Consider the following 21,663-nt stretch of genomic DNA (forward strand, 5'->3'; position numbering starts at 1 on the left):
CATAAAACGTTTTAACGTGGCCTACAATGACAGGCTCCTTTGTTACTTAGAACACACAATTTGTAGTTTCAATGAACGGATGGATAGTGTCGCAAATTGCGGCCATCTTTTAGGTACATTGCTAAACATTTCTGTGCGTAAAATAGATATCGTGATATTTTGTAATCGCTAGATGATTTTCATATTTTAAACCCTATTAACAATATCGGTTAAAATGTAAACGTTGTATTGTGCTCGATGATGTAGATCGTATATCGGGGCCCGGTTAGAGCTCGCGCGTCAAGACTTGTCATCCTTCGTCGTTGTGTGTTTTAACCATGTCATTGCAGTAATCCATTTTACTCCGACACCATTTCACCGTTTTAGTATATAGCCTATACTAGTGTACAATTTCCATAACTAAGAGAGTGGTTTTGGTGGTAACGTAAAAGCGATACTGATATTAAGATATTCCATTGGCTAATTGTATAACTATAATCGAATTGTGTAGTTTCAATCAGTTTGTATTTTATTTGCGTTGATTCAAATACATTTCTTATATGCAAATATACAAATGAGATCATACACAAGTTTAAAACTTATAATCCGTCTTCTCCCGTAAAATATAAATTATTAAATATACATATCTTAGAACTCTAATTAATATTAAGAATACTTTTGCTTTTAGTGTTAAGTGTATCCCGCATCTGGTATTTATTGACAAGTAAAATTTAAAGCTGTCATGACGGAAAATGGACGGAATGACGTAATATATTAACGTAATTGTTAATATATGGTTTGGTTTACTGGTTTATTTTGTTTAACGTCCTATTAACAGCCAGAGTCGTTTAAGGACGTGCCAGGTTTTGGAGGTGGAGGAAAGCCGGAGTACCCTGAGAAAAACCACCGGCCTACGGTCAGTACCAGGCAACTGCCTCACGTGGATTTCGAACTCGAGATGAAGTGATGAAGTGATGGGACAACTTAACCACTCGGCCACCGCGGCCCCTAGATATATGAACGTAGTTGGTGATGATATGAGGAAGTGCCATGCTTAAGTGATGGACAGAGACAAGGCAATTAATCCAATGGTATGTCTCGAGTGATCACATGTTTTACTAGAAAACAATCAATCTTTCACCCTGTTAAGTAGGTGTGGTATTCAAATTACAATGTGTTGGACCAATGCTGCATGTTTTGACAAGGAAGAACCAACCGCCGCAAACATAAATAAAATCACCTATCAAAGTGAATATAGATATTTTGTTCGTGTTATGCATGACTTCCTCGTAAATATCTAATGCTTAAAATACACAGTCTTTGCATGTAACTTTAAGTAATATAGATATCCGTAATAGTTAATATGAATCTAAAGTTAGACGAATTTTGAAACATTTAACGTCATTGTGTTATGATAGCTCTTAATTCTGTAATGATTCACGTCTACGATATCTTAATTCTATAATGATTCACATCTACGATATATTAATTCTATAATGATTCACATCTACGATATCTTAATTCTGTAATGTTTTACGTCTACGATATCTTAATTCTGTAATGATTCACGTCTACGATATCTTAATTCTGTAATGTTTCACGTCTACGATATCTTAATTCTGTAATGTTTCACGTCTACGATTTCTTAATTTTGTCATTCCCTACCTTTTTATTAAGTCAAAATTATTTAACTCTTTACGTTTGTGAGTAATGATAAGTCTTAATTCTCTGTTTTCCCAAATGTTATCGTAATTCTTTCTGCTGTCATAAGTCTTAATTATCTGTAATTCTTAACGTTTACATGCTACCATAATTTTTTTTTTCTCCGAAAATCGAAATATTTTTTATTCTATTATCAGTCTTTATACTCTGTTTCGATGGTATCATAAGTGTTAATTCTATGTAATCCTTAACATGTTATCGGGTATCTTGATTTATAAATCCTCTAAGCTTATGTACATGTATTATTATAAGTGTCAATTCTGCTAAATTAACAGCTACATTACATGAAATGATACCATTTAAATCTGCAAATACTTACCTTTTTGGGTAATGACAAATCTTTATACTTCAATATTTTCAAGTCCTAACTGAACCTTTATAATTTTGAAAATGGAACCATGTCCTAACGATGGTGATGAACAATGACAACATACCTGTATATCCCTTTGTTCACGTAAACGATGCTCAATTATGTTAACATTTATATTACATGAAATGCTTGCTGTTTCAAATTTTTCTTTTTGTTATTATTTAAAATGCTGGTATCGACTGTTTCTGTTTAAAACTTTTTTCTTATTTCTAAAATTACGTATTGCGCCTTAATCCAGTAAACAACCTGTACATTGGGCAGGAATTATACTGCCAAAAAATACACTAAACCGAAATAAGCGAGGGCAAAATATAACGAAATAATACATTTGTATGGAGACCTTAGAAAGGACAAGGAGTATATACCAGATGTTTCGGGAGTATAAACGTCTTCTGTTTTTATCGACTACAGATAATTAGGTCGAATCCGGATAATGACATATCCCTTAAAATCAAAACTAGGGTGGCGACAACGCAGCTACTTTTCATATTAACAAGTATCGAACATGGTTGACTTCACTTTTCGGGTAAAATTCCAACTATCAACCACAGGCAAGTACTTAAAGGGACATTCCTTCATTTGGACATCAGAAATGTGCAAAATTACTATTGATAAATTCTATGCCCGAATGAGGATTATATGACTTTTTGTGCCTACCAGTAATGAAAGTAACGCCTAAATGTACAGCAAAATGTCGTTTCGTACACAAGTACCGCCTGTCTTTGCGGCGATTAGTGATAATTCGGGTCGAATTATGATTTTTTAGGATTTTCAATACTTGAATCACTTTGGTTTCCCTTGGGATTAAAACTGCCGTATTAATGTAAAGATTATAACTTTTACTACTTGGGGAAAATACACATTTCCCAGTAAGTTTTATTTTGGCGACCTACACTTTATTCAAACGAAGAAATGTCCCTTTAACCAACAAATAATGCACTGTTTATATGTATTACAACCAGCAGTCACCGAAAATGAGATCTGTGTAAACTCTTAGCACTGAAACAACCAATAGTTATTATTGCGATCAAACACACGATATATTCATGATAATGATTTCGCTAAGTTCGTGTGTACTCGTTTAACCTTAATACATGTAGGTCAACTGTATGTTTTTACGGGGAGTTTTAAGAGGTGCCTAAATAACATATCCAGTGATATTTTAACGAGCCAGTAAACACTACTCTGGTTCAACTTTTAACAGAGGTAACTTGAACAATTATTACGGGACTCACTTTCAGCCTTGCTTTTGACACGTAATTTGCTACGCTGTTTGTTAGTGTTTGAAAAACATACGAAGATGCATGTTTCTGGAGAAGTTGTGCAGATCATGTAGATGATATATATTGTACATAACAACCATTCCATTATACTCAGAAGTGTCTAAAGCATTATAAAATTAAGGAACCTCACACAATATTAAAGATGACATACACATTTATCATACTACATATGAATATATATTTAGAAAAACTCATAATATAGCAAGGTTTGTTTGTTTTGTTTTTGGTGTTTTTTCTTGTTTTTTTTTTTTTTTTTTTTTCTAAATTAGTTCAATTGCAGAGTTCGAGGCAAGTGTGCAGATTTTTAAATAAAAGGAGCATATTTAATCATAGAATACCTCGTTTTATGTCATTTGTGCATGTTAAGTTCCAAACAAATTCAATGTGACGCTTGTAATGTATAGAAACAGCGCTGGTCAAAGAAATGCCATATTGCTTCACATAGGCACTTCTTAACATAATGGCATGGTTGTATCCATTTCCACATGCATTTTCCATATGTTTTTTCCATATGTATTTTTCACACGTTTTGCCTAAAAGTTTAGAAAATTTCATGACAAGTGCATTACCAGCTATTACATTTGACAAGAAGCATAACTTAGAAATGTTTAGTTATTGTTAAATTTGACCAAAGTAGCGATATTAGGCACATACAGCTTCTTAACAGTCTTCTATTTAGATGGATCTTCAAAATGAGTAGACCATGTCGGCCTGTCGTGTTGATCCTCAAAATGAAATTGAATCCGGAAGTGAAATAAATGTCAATATTAGATCACCATCTATTGTTTCCTGTTCCGCCGTGGCTATGTTGATATTTTTCCCTTTATTTCCTCTTCGTCATCTAAATAATGTTCATCCTTGTGACGTCATGGAAACGGTATACTCCTACGAGGGAGTTGAGGTATACTGCTGACACCATACCAGGCACGTCCTTAAATGACCCTGGTTGTAAATAGGATGTTAAATAAAATAAATCAAACCAAACCATACCATACATTGAGCGAAATTGTAAAAGATAATTCTTGAGTTCGGTTGTGTGTACTCGTGTCGCTAGGCCGAAGACAGCCTATGACTCATTATATATTATAATTAATTAGCAGATATGTTAATTACAATTTGTTCTTTTCTTTATTTGACGTGGACGTGGTAAATGTACTGAGTGCCCGACATTGTAGACAATCCCAACAAACTCTGAACGGACCAGGTAGACAATTAAGGAAAACACTTAACCATAGGAAATGTGTTTTAGATATTACATATTGACATCACTACTGGATTTTGCGTAACGTTAGCAGTTTAAATAAGGATTGAACAGAAAAACATATTAAGTTTATTTTTTTATCAAATGCAGTGCAAGTCCTAAAGTAAAATAGCGTGTTGAAATCGATATTGAGACTTGTATGCTATTTTGTAGATAACACTTAATGTTGCTCAGTGAAATGTTACCGATTGTTTTATTTTTTGCTTGAAGAAGTACTAAGATATGACGTATAAGGCGATACGGGCTGGAAACTTGGGATAATCAAGTCGGAAGGTGACAATAACATTCACAAAGGATATTGTTGTTTTAAAACATATTTATCTTAAAGTCATTAACAAATGAACTCAAAGTGGGTTCTCCGAATCGCAATAAGTTGTAATATACCGAAGGCTGGTAATTACTCTGAAATGAAAAAAAAAATAGAAAATAGAAAAAAATGATAACACAGCTTTGTAAGACATATTAGGCAATGGTATGTTGGTATATATGTCGTTTAAAAACATATTCGTCGTGCTTTGTAAGTGGGGTGTTTTTATAGGTTCCATATCATTTGATTATATATTTTGGAGACCGATTACACCTTATAAATCAAAATATGTTTAACTATTGTTTAATACCATTGACCACCTGGACTTGTATGTAAATAATTTCCTATTGAACAAATTTATACTCACGACAGTACGGTGAGTGACCGGATGTGGTCAAGAAGAAGCTTCCTGTCCGATTGCCAAGGTTAGAGTCGTAGCCCATAACCGGACATGGTCCGGCGCCGCACCCTGGACATCTTCCGGCCACATAGTCGTCGTAGGAGGAGCAGGGGTGGGCGGTAAACTGACAGGAACCCTGCAGTAACGACTCCGTAAACAAGCCTTCGGCCCGTTCGTGACTGCAAGCCACAGACTCAAACGCATCTGGGGAAGAAAGGGATAGGCTGTGTATTACACAATCTAATTAAAATCTAGATGGTCATTCTCACAACGTTACATGAACATCTAACAACATCCAATTATGGGTCACGTCAAGGTGACCTTTTAGATTAGCCAATCAAATGACTACTTCCAGAATCTTAGAAGTGAATTTTATATGTGCGAATTAGCATGACTGGCATATCTTGCATTATCTGTCAATTTGTTTCGAGTCATTTCGTCCCATCAAGCATATAGCTAAATAATACTGTGCCGAAATGGTTTGCTTCAGATGCATGCTGTGACGAAATGGTTTGCTTCAGTTTCATCGACAAATAGGCAATTCGCCCTGAAAGTGACATAACGCATATATCAAAGGTCATCAGAACGTGACCCCATATGGGATGTTGTTAGATGTTCATGTAACGTAGTGAGAATGACCATCTAGATTTTAATTAGATTTTGTATTACATTACTGTATCACGTGGTGACGACTAAGGTGGTATATAAAGTTACTGCATAAGATGTGAGGAATTTGGAGATTTTTTCAACACTGGTATTGCTAAAAATAATCGTCAATTTGCGATTAACCATGAACAGACAAACTGCTAACATAAAAGAACGCCAAATATTTATTCTCTTGACACAATTTAATCTTCGAAAAAAACGCTCAAACTGACAAATTTCAATGACCTCGGAATTACTTTATTTGCTACATATCTACGAATGACACGTAGTATTTTTTTATCTACATGTAATTGTTCTTTACAATGCTAATCAACATGTTTTCTTACTTCGTACTATATCTGACTTTTAATTTGTATTGGAATGTGCTAATGTCGTGAGTGCTTTTGTACAATCCTTTGAGTTCCCAGGTGGTAGACACTTCCTGTAGACATTAGTCTTTTAATCTTTTAGACTTTTGCCACTCCCCGTGTATGATGCATTTTAATTCATTTTGCCTCTACTTACCCGACCCACACTTTACATTTAAATGTGTTAATACCGTGAGTGTCTTTTGTACAATCAGTTGGATTTAAATAAAGTACTGTTGTTTTATTTAAATATATAAAATGTAGTGACCGATGGTTGCCGTAATCTGTTTGCCACCTTATCACATGAATTCTTTTAAATTCCCAAAAATTAAAAATTAAAATATGTAAGACATCATTGACGAGTTTCAGAAGGACCAAACAGCTGTATGATGTCCCAAACATCACTTACGAGTTCTAGAAGGACCAAATATCTGTATGATACCCCTAACATTACTGACGAGTCCTAGAAAAACGAAACAGCTGTATGATGTCACTAACATCATTGACGAGTCCTAGAAGGACCAAACAGCTGTATGATGTCCCTGACATCACTGACGAGTCCTAGAAGAACCGAACAGCTGTATGATGTCCCTAACATTACTGATGAATCCTAGAAGGGCCAAACAGCTGTATGGTGTCCCTAACATCACTGACGAGTCCTAGAAGGACGAAACAGCTGTATGTTGTCCCTTACATCATTGACGAGTCACAGAAGGACCATTGATGTCCCAAACATCACTGACGAGTTCTAGAAGGACCAAACAGCTGTATGATGTCCGAAACATCACTGACGAGTTCTAGAAGGACCAAACAGCTGTATGATGTCCCTGACATCACTGACGAGTCCTAGAAGGACGAAACAGCTGTATGGTGTCCCTAACATCACTGACGAGTCCTAGAAGGACCGAACAGCTGTATGATGTCCCTAAAATTACTGACGAGTCCTAGAAGGACGAAACAGCTGTATGTTGTCCCTAACATCACTGACGAGTCACAGAAGGACCAAACAGCTGTATGATGTCCCAAACATCACTGACGAGTTCTAGAAGGACCAAACAGCTGTATGATGTCCCTAAAATTACTGATGAATCCTAGAAGGACCAAACAGCTTTATGGTGTCCCTAACATCACTGACGAGTCCTAGAAGGACGAAACAGCTGTATGTTGTCCCTTACATCATTGACGAGTCACAGAAGGACCAAACAGCTGTATGGTGTCACTAGCGTCACTGACGAGTCCTAGAAGGACCAAACAGCTGTATGATGTCCCTAACATCACTGACGAATCCTAGAAAAACTTAACAGCTGTATGATGTCCCTAACATCACTGACGAATCCTAGAAAAACTTAACAGCTGTATGATGTCCCTAACATCACTGACAAGTCTTAGAAGGACCAAACAGCTGTATGATGTCCCTAACATTACTGACGAATTCTAGAAGGATTAAACAGCTGTATGATGTCACTAGCGTCACTGACGAGTCCTAGAAGGACCAAACAGCTGTATGATGTCCCAAACATCACTGTCGAGTCCCAGAAGGACCAAACAGCTGTATGATGCAGTTTTATTCATTATTCGAGACATACTACATTAGTCAATTAATTCAGATTTAACGTTGTCATTGTTGTTGTTTTTTTTGTTTTTTGTTTTTTGTTTTTTTTTTGTGTAATAGTTGATAAGACCTTTTGTAATATGAATCGAGCCTAACAGGTACTGCAAACGTACACATTTTAGTGCTAATTTTATTTTAGCGATTTGCGCTCTGTAAACTTTAATTTAATCTACTACACACGATCTCTGTGGACATCTACTTTTATTGACGAAATCTTTTCTCTCAGAAATTGTTACGCCGCTGTATCAGCCAATCAAAAGCGACGTTACAAACGGCGACGTCATTTTTTAATTATAGGCTGGTAACATATTTTTCAGCCAATGAAGATGCTTGCTACAAGCAAGATTGAATTATCACACATTGTACACAGTCTTTCCTATAGCAAATAACATTGGTGCTCTTATTCATCGCTATGTGTCATCAATGTTCTTAACTGACTTTTCATTCCTTGAATGTACATCTTATGTTTTAATACATTTTCATTTATATTACTATCTATATAAATTATAAAATGATTAAGCAGTGCTGTGAATTTATCACTATGCTAGATAACATCATGCTGAACTTCTGAGGGAGATGGATTGGTACCAGCTTTAAGCTTATTTTCAGATCCTTTTACAAATTTTGAACTTATATTTTTTGCATTTTTATATACAATGTACATAGATTAAATAAAATACTGTTTAAAGTAATTCATCACTGCATTAATCTGTTCAAAGGTAATGCGCTAAAATCTTAGCCCGCCAAAATCAGCACATTTACAGTATCCAGATAACTTACACCATACTTATTTCTCACAGAAAGCACTACAACGATTAGCGTAGAGCTGGGCGGTTGACACTTTGGACGGATACATTCTACACCTCTGACGTGGCGATGTATCGCGCTACAACAGGAAACGTGCCTGATGGGACGTGAGGTGTTTAGTATAATGGTGTAAGGTACTGAAAGCGTGCGAACAATTATCAGGGTTTTTATTATTATTTCTTGTACTATTATTTCACAAAATTTCGCGTTTTTTATTATTATTATTATATTTTTTTTGCGAAAGTTGTTTTAGAAATTACAATTGTCCACTATTTTCCTTTTTTTCTGTTTTTTTTTTTTTTCTTAATTTATTTTCACGACTTTACACCACTTAGAAATTGAAGACAAGGATCAGAAAGCGTGACATTTTCCTCCGCGATCCGCAATTGATATGGTTATCACTATGAAGTCATACGAATGGAAAACACTCTGTGGGTGGTCAACTTTTTGACAACGTGAGAACTTCACATCAAAATATCTTGAACAGATTACATGGCAATAACGAATATTTTAAAGCGGAACTTCAGCCATAGAAAATATATATACCTAGGATACTATCCGATATGTGACAAAGGTTTATAGAGATCAGTGGAACGGTTTTCAGGTGCAGGTCGGAAAAGCTTGCAAACCGTAAATGTATTTATGACCAGTTGTTTCTATGGTAACGGAGAAAAAGCAAACATGAAATGTCACCGGCAGCAAAAAGGCACAAGGTCAATAGCGTGATTGTTACCTGACTCTCTATACCAATGTAAATTAAGTAGTTTCAACTGTTTCCATGGCACACTGCTATAAAAATCGTAACAAGCCTTTCAGCAGACCGATTAACAGTCAATAACGTTAACCAGAGCACAGGGACCTAAGAATCAGTTACAGTATACGTGTATTTGGACATCCCCTAGTGTGTAACACAGGGACCTGAGAATTAGTTACAGTATACGTGTATTTGGACCTTTCCTATTGTGTAACACAGGGACCTGAGAATTAGTTACAGTATACGTGTATTTGGACCTTTCCTATCGGTAACACAGGGACCTGAGAATTAGTTACAGTCTACGTGTATTTGGACCTTTCCCAGTGTGTAACACAGGGACATGAGAATTAGTTACAGTATACGTGTATTTGGACCTTTCCTATTGTGTAACACAGGGACCTGAGAATTAGTTACAGTATACGTGTATTTGAACCTCCCCTAGTTTGTAACACAGGGACCTGAGAATTAGTTACAGTATACGTGTATTTGGCCCTTTCCTAGTGTGTAACACAGGGACCTGAGAATTAGTTACGGTATACGTGTATTTGGACCTTACCTAGTGTGTAACACAGGGACCTGAGAATTAGTTACAGTATACGTGTATTTGGACCTTTCCTAGTGTGTAACACAGGGACCTGAGAATTGGTTAATGTATACGTGTATTTGGACCTGTCCTAGTGTGTAACACAGGGACCTGAGAATTAGTTACAGTATACGTGTATTTGGACCTCCCCTAGGGTGTAAAGCACATTTTCAGACGTTACTGGGGCTAGATTTAAATTTGGTAGAAATGAAACCCCGGTATTCATTATAATACACGAAGACTGTAACAAATTCTCAGGTACATGTGAACCAGAGTGGAATATCCTAAACAAGCGTTCAAATGACTATGATGAAGCCAAAATTGATTTACCTATTATGTTAATTATGTTAATTATGTTATCGGCGACTTGCTACCGGCATAAACGAAATGGTAAATTATAAATTTCTGACTTTTTGTTTCCATGGTAATAGAGAAATATCTAAAATCATTGAAGCCAACTGATTGATGGACACATATGTACGAATGGAAGGACGGAAGGAGTCCGATTTAATAAGAAACTTAATAAAAGTATTGAGTTACATATGAGAAGAATGTCGTGTTAAGTTTAAACTGGTATAGCATGGTTAATTGACGTCCATGTAGAACAATCTTATTAGATGTGTATACTGAGAATAATTAAATTTAGTTTTATTAGTCACCAACGAGACAAAAGAAGTAGTTCAAGTTTATCCGGCTATCCCACCCCCGTAAATGCACTGTTAGGACGCGCTACTCCAGAAGGCCACTACTACAAAGTCATCGGGATAAGTACGGAGGATGGGGGTCAAGAGGAGGGAGACGGACAAAAAACAATCACAAATTCCAATTGATAGCCGTATGGTGGATAAAACAATAAGTGGACGTCTTATCAGATTATTTTGATACTATGTTCAGAGATAATCACCATAATGATTTATAAACCCTACTTGAAAAAGGCCTAGACGGACACTTGTTATAAATGTATTTCATTTTAAATATGCGATATATGTATCTAAAATATAGTACCTCAGTAAACATGTAGTAAGTTATCAAAGTCATAAAATACTTACCAGTTCTCCATTGTTAACCAGGCCATGTTTTAAACGGCTGTGATGTTACCTACTGTCTAACCATGGTAACGTGGTCATGTTTTAAACGGCTGTGATGTTATCTACTAGTCTAACCTTGGTAACGTGGTCATGTTTTAAACGGTTGTGATGTTATCTACTAGTCTAGCCTTGGTAACGTGGTCATGTTTTAAACGGTTGTGATGTTATCTACTATTCTAACCTTGGTAACGTGGTCATGTTTTAAACGGCTGTGATGTTATCTACTAGTCTAACCTTGGTAACGTGGTCATGTTTTAAACGGTTGTGATGTTATCTACTAGTCTAGCCTTGGTAACGTGGTCATGTTTTAAACGGTTGTGATGTTATCTACTAGTCTAACCTTGGTAACGTGGTCATGTTTTAAACGGCTGTGGTGTTATCTACTAGTCTAACCTTGGTAACGTGGTCATGTTTTAAACGGTTGTGATGTTATCTACTAGTCTGGCCTTGGTAACGTGGTCATGTTTTAAACGGCTGTGATGTTACCTACTGTCTAACCATGGTAACGTGGTCATGTTTTAAACGGCTGTGATGTTATCTACTATTCTAACCTTGGTAACGTGGTCATGTTTTAAACGGCTGTGATGTTATCTACTAGTCTAACCTTGGTAACGTGGTCATGTTTTAAACGGTTGTGATGTTATCTACTAGTCTAGCCTTGGTAACGTGGTCATGTTTTAAACGGTTGTGATGTTATCTACTAGTCTAACCTTGGTAACGTGGTCATGTTTTAAACGGCTGTGATGTTATCTACTAGTCTAACCTTGGTAACGTGGTCATGTTTTAAACGGTTGTGATGTTATCTACTAGTCTGGCCTTGGTAACGTGGTCATGTTTTAAACGGTTGTGATGTTACCTACTGTCTAACCATGGTAACGTGGTCATGTTTTAAACGGCTGTGATGTTATCTACTAGTCTAACCTTGGTAACGTGGTCATGTTTTAAACGGTTGTGATGTTATCTACTAGTCTAGCCTTGGTAACGTGGTCATGTTTTAAACGGCTGTGATGTTATCTACTAGTCTAACCTTGGTAACGTGGTCATGTTTTAAACGGTTGTGATGTTATCTACTAGTCTAGCCTTGGTAACGTGGTCATGTTTTAAAACGGTTGTGATGTTATCTACTAGTCTAACCTTGGTAACGTGGTCATGTTTTAAACGGCTGTGATGTTATCTACTAGTCTAACCTTGGTAACGTGGTCATGTTTTAAACGGTTGTGATGTTATCTACTAGTCTGGCCTTGGTAACGTGGTCATGTTTTAAACGGTTGTGATGTTATCTACTATTCTAACCTTGGTAACGTGGTCATGTTTTAAACGGCTGTGATGTTATCTACTAGTCTAACCTTGGTAACGTGGTCATGTTTTAAACGGTTGTGATGTTATCTACTAGTCTAACCTTGGTAACGTGGTCATGTTTTAAACGGTTCTGATATGTTACCTGCTAATCTAACTTTGGTAACCTTGTCATGTTTAAACGGTTGTGATCTTACCTACTGTCTAACCATGGTAACCATGTCGTGTTTTAAACGGTTATGATGTTACCTACTGTCTAACCTTGGTAACCTGACCATGTTTTAAACGGTTGATGATACAATCTAGACTAACCTTGGTAACCTGCCGATTGCCAGAAAGTACATTATAGTCTATATTTTCGAAACTCTTTGAACCGATTTACATTATGTGCCAAAGGTAGTGTAGTAGAAGTGGAAAAATGCACGGCCAGACCGGGGTTCGAACCCGGGACCTCCGAACACTAGCCGGATGCTCTACCGATTGAGCTACCTGGTCGCCGATGATTGACCCGGTCCAGTTCCGCTACACTCTTCCCTCCTTTTGTTCAAGTCTTCGACCCCGAAGACCTCACAACTCACAACCCAGGTTCGGGTATCCCCTTGTCAAGTATTCACCTCACTTGAAACAAGGTTTGGTCAACGGCACCAAATGTAGTAGGAGTGGAAAAATGCACGGCCAGACCGGGGTTCGAACCCGGGACCTCCGAACACTAGCCGGATGCTCTACCGATTGAGCTACCTGGTCGCCGATGATCGACCCGGTCCAGTTCCGCTACAGTAGTATCATCTCTTGCACCATCAAAGTGCATGGACAATACGCTCTTACCAAGCACTGCCCCGCGGGGTCATCATACCACATGTGAAGGTGATCAGCCTACTTCGAACGCCAACTTTTACTATTCAGGCTGTTCCGTCTTACGTGATTGCGTATTAACAACCAATCACTGCCGTACCTTCAATGGTGACGCATGCGCAAGTGAGGTCTAGTTGCTTTAGTCGAACAAAAGAAAATCGGTGGTTGAGACAAAGTCGACTAGACATGCGCATGGTAACTTCTGGTTTCCCTACACATGCGCATTATATGAAACCAAAGTGAGTTCGCTTATGCTATAGTTAAGCTACTATTGTTGACGCTCAACGTTAAGGCCTATATATCTGTAAAGGCAATGATGACGTAATTCCAGAACCTACGTACTTGTGAAAGCCATGGACACCAGTTGCTCGAGCGTGGTACTGACTGGGGGTGGACATCCGGGCTGTTCATTCAGTCCATTCGGGTAGAAATCAATGTGGCCGCACGGTTTTTTCATTCCGAATCCTGAAACATAATACAAAAGTACTGATTAGATATCTGATTCGTCATAAAGGGCTCAACAATTTGTGTGTCTCTAAACCTGGATATTGGAACAGTGACCAATGTACATTGGTAGAGGGCCTATTGGAGATTGGTAGAGTGAACATTATATATTGGTAGAGTGAGCATTATATGTTTGTAGAGTGAACATTATATATTGGTAGAGTGAACATTATATATTGGTAGAGTTAACATTACATATTGGTAGAGTGAACATTATATATTGGTAGAGTGAACATTACATATTGGTAGAGTGAACATTATATATTGGTAGAGTGAACATTATATATTGGTAGAGTGAACATTACATATTGGTAGAGTGAACATTACATATTGGTAGAGTGAACATTATATATTGGTAGAGTGAGCATTACATATTGGTAGAGTGAACATTATATATTGGTAGAGTGAACATTATATATTGGTAGAGTGAACATTACATATTGGTAGAGTGAACATTATATATTGGTAGAGTGAACATTACATATTGGTAGAGTGAACATTACATATTGGTAGAGTGAACATTATATATTGGTAGAGTGAGCATTACATATTGGTAGAGTGAACATTATATATTGGTAGAGTGAACATTATATATTGGTAGAGTGAACATTATATATTGGTAGAGTGAACATTACATATTGGTAGAGTGAACATTATATATTGGTAGAGTGAACATTATATAAATAGTGCCCTTGTCTGAGGGGAATATGGAGGATTGTTTTCCCGAGGGAACATTATCTTCCCGAGCCGATAGGCGAGGGAAGATAATGTTCTCGAGGGGAAACAATCCTCCATATTCCCCTCAGACAAGGGCACTATTTATTTTATTATACCGAATAGAAAAATTTCCTAGTGAAAAAAATCTGTTTTATCTGGTACAGTTCTCTTTATCTATGTAACAACTACACTGTTGCGTTTGTAAGAATTGTCTCCCTTCTCAATGTTCGGGATTTTCCGTAAGAAACAATCGTACGTTTTCGGGCGGAGCGGGGAACATTGCAATATCCCACGGCAATGTTGACCGCTGTTTCTGACACTGCATATTGTTTCAGGTCATGTGATTAGGAATTGACCAATAATAAGGCGAGAATCTTACATAAGGTATAGTGATAGATATGGGTAGAGTGAACATTACATATTGGTAGAGTGAACATTATATATTGGTCGAGTGAACATTACATATTGGTAGAGTGAACATTACATATTGGTAGAGTGAACATTACATATTGGTAGAGTGAACATTATATATTGGTAGAGTGACATTACATATTGGTAGAGTGAACATTACATATTGGTAGAGTGAACATTATATATTGGTAGAGTGAACATTACATATTGGTAGAGTGAACATTACATATTGGTAGAGTGAACATTATATATTGGTAGAGTGAACAGTATATATTGGTAGAGTGAACATTATATATTGGTAGAGTGAACATTATATATTGGTAGAGTGAACATTATATATTGGTAGAGTGAACATTATATATTGGTAGAGTGAACATTACATATTGGTAGAGTGAACATTATATATTGGTAGAGTGAACATTATATATTGGTAGAGTGAACATTATATATTGGTAGAGTGAACATTATATATTGGTAGAGTGAACATTATATATTGGTAGAGTGAACATTATATATTGGTAGAGTGAACATTATATATTGGTAGAGTGAACATTATATATTGGTAGAGTGAACATTATATATTGGTAGAGTGAACATTATATATTGGTAGAGTGAACATTACATATTGGTAGAGTGAACATTACATATTGGTAGAGTGAACATTATATATTGGTAGAGTGAACATTATATATTGGTAGAGTGAACATTACATATTGGTAGAGTGAACATTATATATTGGTAGAGTGAACATTATATATTGGTAGAGTGAACATTATATATTGGTAGAGTGAACATTATATATTGGTAGAGTGAACATTATATATTGGTAGAGTGACATTCTATTGTAGTGATCATTATATATTGGTAGAGTGAACATTACATATTGGTAGAGTGAACATTATATATTGGTAGAGTGATCATTATATATTGGTAGAGTGAACATTACTATATGGTAGAGTGAACATTATATATTGGTAGAGTGAACATTACATATTGGTAGAGTGAACATTATATATTGGTAGAGTGAACATTATATATTGGTAGAGTGAACATTATATATTGGTAGAGTGAACATTACATATTGGTAGAGTGAACATTACATATTGGTAGAGTTAACATTACATATTGGTAGTGTGAGCATTACATATTGGTAGAGTGAACATTACATATTGGTAGAGTGAACATTACATATTGGTAGAGTGAACATTATATATTGGTAGAGTGAACATTATATATTGGTAGAGTGAACATTATATATTGGTAGAGTGAACATTATATATTGGTAGAGTGAACATTACATATTGGTAGAGTGAACATTATATATTGGTAGAGTGAACATTATATATTGGTAGAGTGAACATTATATATTGGTAGAGTGAACATTACATATTGGTAGAGTGAACATTACATATTGGTAGAGTGAACATTATATATTGGTAGAGTGAACATTATATATTGGTAGAGTGAACTTTATATATTGGTAGAGTGAACATTACATATTGGTAGAGTGAACATTACATATTGGTAGAGTTAACATTATATATTGGTAGAGTGAACATTATATATTGGTAGAGTGAACATTATATATTGGTAGAGTGAACATTATATATTGGTAGAGTGAACGTTATATATTGGTAGAGTTAACATTACATATTGGTAGAGTGAACATTATATATTGGTAGAGTGAACATTGTATATTGGTAGAGTGAACATTATATATTGGTAGAGTGAACATTGTATATTGGTAGAGTGAACATTACATATTGGTAGAGTGAACATTGTATATTGGTAGAGTGAACATTATATATTGGCAGAGTGAACATTGGAGATTGGTAGTTTGTCCAGTAGATATTGGTAGAGTGAATATTTGATATTGGTAAAGAGCATATAAACCAATATCAACCATAAAATATATCATTTACACGGAACATTAACACGTGACACAACCTTTTGTTTCCCAGTATTCTGTCGGTATTTGTTGTTAATCTGTTGTGTTTACGTTTTTTCTTAACATCCAATTATCATTATTTACCGGCATCATGGATGGGCACAGCGTCCGTGTGAATGATGTCGACAAACAAAGCGTCTGAAGGATCAAGACGAACTTCTGGAGTGTAATCTTCGAATAGGGGCCCGGCCGGATCCAGACCTATCGAAAACAATTAGATTTACCCTTAGTAACGGTCTCTAACTATCGTGAAATCATAATATGCAATTAGTGTATGATCCTACCGATGTGAACCGGTTTCCCTTTCTTATTCAAACAACATAATTAATTTATATACCCGTTATTCTGCCAAGGCCAGGAATCCTACTTCCTATATACCCAGCAGTCTGTGCGCCAAGGCTATGTCCGGTCACGTGAGTTTTCGTCATGTCCACGTGAAATACATCACGCAATGTCGACAAGAGCTTAGCACAAAGCGCACCTACTAGTCTGGTGTTGGAGACAGACTGTTGGTACAGCTTACTGGCTCCAACCTTCCAGTCCACCGTTATGACATTGAAGTCACCCTGGAAGATACGAAAAGAAAATCCTCAACACAATGTTCTGAATTATTGTGCGGCAATTTGATCCTTTTAATAAAAGTTTCTCCTCCGAAGTTTCGTTCAAACATTGTTCAACGGTTAAAAACAATATTCGTCAGTTGAACTTTTTTCAATATAAATCTTTAATGAAATAGAAAGAAATAGAAAGATGGCTCTTTACCTTTGTACCCTTGATAGAAGGTTGTTTTTTCGGGGGTTTGGGTTATTTAGTTTTTTGGGATTTTTTTTAAATTATTTTTATTTATTTTAAGTATTCGTCAGTTTTGTTTATTTGTTTTTTGGTGGATTTTTTTCAATATATATTTGAATAAGATAGTAAGATGTTCGTTACCCTTGATAGGAAGGCGTTAGTCATGTTGTGTACCCAGACTTCGTAAGCACTACTCATGTACCCGTGGATAATCATCTTTACTGGTTTATTTGCAGCGAAACCGGAACTACGTATGACGTCGACATTGGTGTCTTTGTAGTCAAATGTGACCCCTTTTGTCGGGCCACCTCTCATAAACAGTGTAAACGTGACATCTATTTCCTCTGGGGATTCCGGAAGTGCCTCAAATGAGTTGTCAAATGGTTTGTGATTTGAGAAGCAATCCACATGTTCGTAACAAACTTGAGTTTTGAACAGAAATCCTGTAAAGTCAAAACATAAAATTCGAGTCATGATACAATAACATCTCCGCGATTCGGTGTTTACTCCAATTGTATAAACATAAACAAAAAGTTGAACTGTTTGATATGAAAAATTCTACTTCTTCATCTTGGAGTGTAACGTAATCAGAAGCCTTGGCTAGCTAAGATGCGCCTTCTTTTACTGAAAGTGTAACATCGATATTAAAGAATGTCCCACGGACAGTGTGACATAACAACTTGATGAAAATCGAAAATTAAGCGAAAAGGCGAAATGATAGTGTCTACTTTTGAAAAAAAAAATATATATATATAATTTCACAGGAACCCACGACTATGTTTCAGTGCACGTGAAAGCGATTGTTGGACGTTATATGAGGTTAAATATGCATTGGTATAAATATTGAAACATAATGTGTCACGCCTAGATATAGATTGTAACAAACGTTTTGGACGCTGCGGGCGTTAGGTCGTCTTGTCTTTACGTTCGAAAGTTAAAAGGTGACGCTAGATTTATTTCAGCGACATTTCAACATATAGCTTGCCAAACATCATAAACTTTATCTATGTAATCGCAAAATAAGTTAGATAACATATTGATCAAACTTTGTGGCCCAACTTGATGCGCGTGAGGCGTATTACTGTGGTTAGAAACTGGAGTACAACAAGAAATCACTCCGACCTTTATGTACCGTTCTATCGACAAGGGAGATAACTCCCGTTATAATATATTTTTTAATCATTATTTTTAAGAACAATACAAAACCACCAGATTAGATATCCTTTTATTAATTGCATTGATTCATCAAAGACAATAATACTGGTTCTGGTACTCTTTTGACGTAGAAATGGTTTTAATTTAAACAATTAATAGTTTCCAGTTGAATATGATACACATGTCACTACTTATCGCATATAATTTAATTCCATTTGTTACACTCATTTTCATTGGTTCGCGTCTTTGAAGAATGCCCATCCAGTTTTTGTCTATGACTTCATAAACCCAAAAATAATTGAGAATAATGCTTAATGTTTTTGAAATATTTCTCATGTTATGATAGAGAGGTTTAACCAGTGTATTTTATCATAGAAAGAATAACGCGAAACATTTCACAAATAGTAGAATAGAAATAACGAAAATGAAAATTTCTAATGGATATTGTTTAAACTAAAACGCTTTGTTAAATATACCTAGACATGTCTCTGCAGTCCACACAGCTAACAGGATGAGCACCGGTATCCGTCCACAGGTCATGCTGAACAGTCTTCTACTGATAAGACGTGAACAGGTCACTTTCGTAGATAGTGGCTCGCCCTATATTTATAGATATCTGTCAAATATATGTCAATAATTTGATGTTTCATATCAATGAGAGATTGTGTCGCAGACGTAGCAGCCTTTGGTTATACTCATATTAAGACTTGGACATGCTGTAAAACCTCATATACTTAAAGGTGATGATATATTTTAGTCATCCAGTTACATTCTCATGATCAGAATATTCAGATCAAAATAAAGTGAAATTGAGATTACCGTTGTATACTGTATAAGCTCAAGGCGAAATCGTTCAAAGTAACAAACGTCTGCCGAAAATAGCACGTGGATTATCGCCGGGCGAACTGCACTCCCTAGCACGTGGGTTTGCACTCAATAGGGACCCGATATTTTGTCACAGTTAACTCGAGCGATAAGACCTTATAGTGCTTAAGATCAGCATACAAGTACATTGTTTTGTATTTACATATATGGACTTGCTAAGTATCTCTTAATAGACCATAACAAATAATCAGGACCCTGTTGGCACTTAAAGTAAATCTAAGGCATCGATAGTAAATTAAATGCGGGATATTTTACAATCATACAACGTGTCGAGATTATTTTTTCATTTTTATTACATGAAATTATAATTTCACTATTGTTTCAAAGTGTATAATTCTACTTACATATTAACCTATTACAAGTTATGTAAACATGAAAGGTATTGTATTACCACTTTTCAGGAATAGTGATTTTTAGGGGTGACAATGTCATAATTAGGTGACTTTTGATAATTAAGTTACCTTTCAAATGCATCAATATTTACATATGTCTGTAATATTACGGGGTGTTTCCATGCTAACACGTAATTAAAAGTTATCCTTATTTGGTTCTTTTCGGGGGGGAAATACCGAATTTTTAGTGATTTTTGAAAATTCCTTAAAGAGGCTTGCCCGCAGAGAGATCAGAAAAATTGGCTAATAGAAAAAGATTTTTTACACATGACAGATTGTTGGAATTGTTGAGTTTTTCATTTTATTTTCCTTATAAAACGCTGAAAAGTGATATTAAAACCTCATTTTTTAAATATTATTTATTTAATCGCAACCCGCAATAAGTCCCCGCTATAAAGTGGAGTCTAATTTGATTGACACATCAAAGAAACAAGCACGTGCACAGTGCCGCACAGTGATAACTTCAAAGGCAGCGGCGATTTACAAAGAAGATTTGCCGTTATATTCCATACATTTCCCTCTCAGGTTGAGTTTTAAAACGTCTTTTAAATACATATTCTGTAATTGTTTTCAAGAAATAAAGTCGGAAAGCCTCTAATTTTGTCACATAGAAACGTGTACTGAAGTTTATTTAGTGATCGGAGATGTGCCGTTTACCGGTCCGTCTGCGGGTAAGCCTCTTTAAACTTACTGTGCAGGAGAGATATATACATGTAATTACGCGTATACTTCTTGTGATTGGCCAGAGTTACCTCCCTTTGTTCTACATTATGGTATAGCTGTAAGCTTGATAGCCGATTAATTCACACGATTGACAATTGAATTGTTGATCGATTTGTTGTGTTATCACCACTGATTTAATTTGTTCTAGTAAATATGAGCGACCATGTGCATTACACTCCAGAAAACTACCGCCGAGCTGAATGAATGGCACTATAATGATAGCAAAGCATGGGGATTTTTTACAATTTCATATAGAATTGTGATATAATGGATAGGGTGAGTTTGGAGTTCGCGCCAAGCCCCTGTGTTCATATGGTCATAACCTAAAACTAGCCCGAAAACAAGCATTTATACAGCATGCACTCACAACGAGCTTCACACGTGATATTTGCTGTCACAGAAATTCGCCTGTATAAGTAATATTTTCGTCCTAATATTTTGTACATCAATTATTTCAGGTGTAGTATGAAATTGCACGTTACACGAATATATCATACAAACAAGAACAATACAACAATATCAGGTTGGTACACATGGATACACAATACCTCACATGTATACGTAGGCGAGAGGACGAGTCCATTCCGAAACAGGGTACATACCCACGTGCACATCAGTCCACGGTAAACAGCTGGTATTGGGTGTTTCTAAGGTATAGCGACCTATTCATTATATATTACAATAATATTATTTAATGTGCTGCCTCATATTACACATATAGTCATCATTGGTCCTACAGAGAAGACTCTGTCATATACGGACTGTACTAATATGGACATACGACAATGGACCGACCCATCCATTCATAA

At 36.0% G+C, this 21,663-nt stretch overlaps 1 protein-coding gene across 1 annotated transcript; it reads right to left on the reverse strand.

Annotated features, from left to right (window-relative positions):
• Positions 1 to 4,913: 4,913 nt before the first annotated feature.
• Positions 4,914 to 19,462, reverse strand: LOC117326187 (inactive pancreatic lipase-related protein 1-like). Its single transcript, XM_033882831.1, has 7 exons — positions 19,331 to 19,462; positions 17,841 to 18,142; positions 17,245 to 17,473; positions 16,992 to 17,108; positions 13,670 to 13,792; positions 5,290 to 5,526; positions 4,914 to 5,017 (listed from the first exon to the last, which is right to left on the reverse strand). The coding sequence occupies exons 1-7, from the start codon at positions 19,392 to 19,394 to the stop codon at positions 5,013 to 5,015; spliced, it is 1,077 nt and encodes a 358-aa protein (XP_033738722.1). The 5' UTR covers positions 19,395 to 19,462; the 3' UTR covers positions 4,914 to 5,012.
• Between the last annotated feature and the right edge of the window lie 2,201 nt (positions 19,463 to 21,663).

The sequence above is a fragment of the Pecten maximus genome, chromosome 4 (genome assembly GCF_902652985.1).
Source record: "Pecten maximus chromosome 4, xPecMax1.1, whole genome shotgun sequence".
In the NCBI taxonomy this organism is placed as follows: Eukaryota; Metazoa; Mollusca; class Bivalvia; order Pectinida; family Pectinidae; genus Pecten; species Pecten maximus.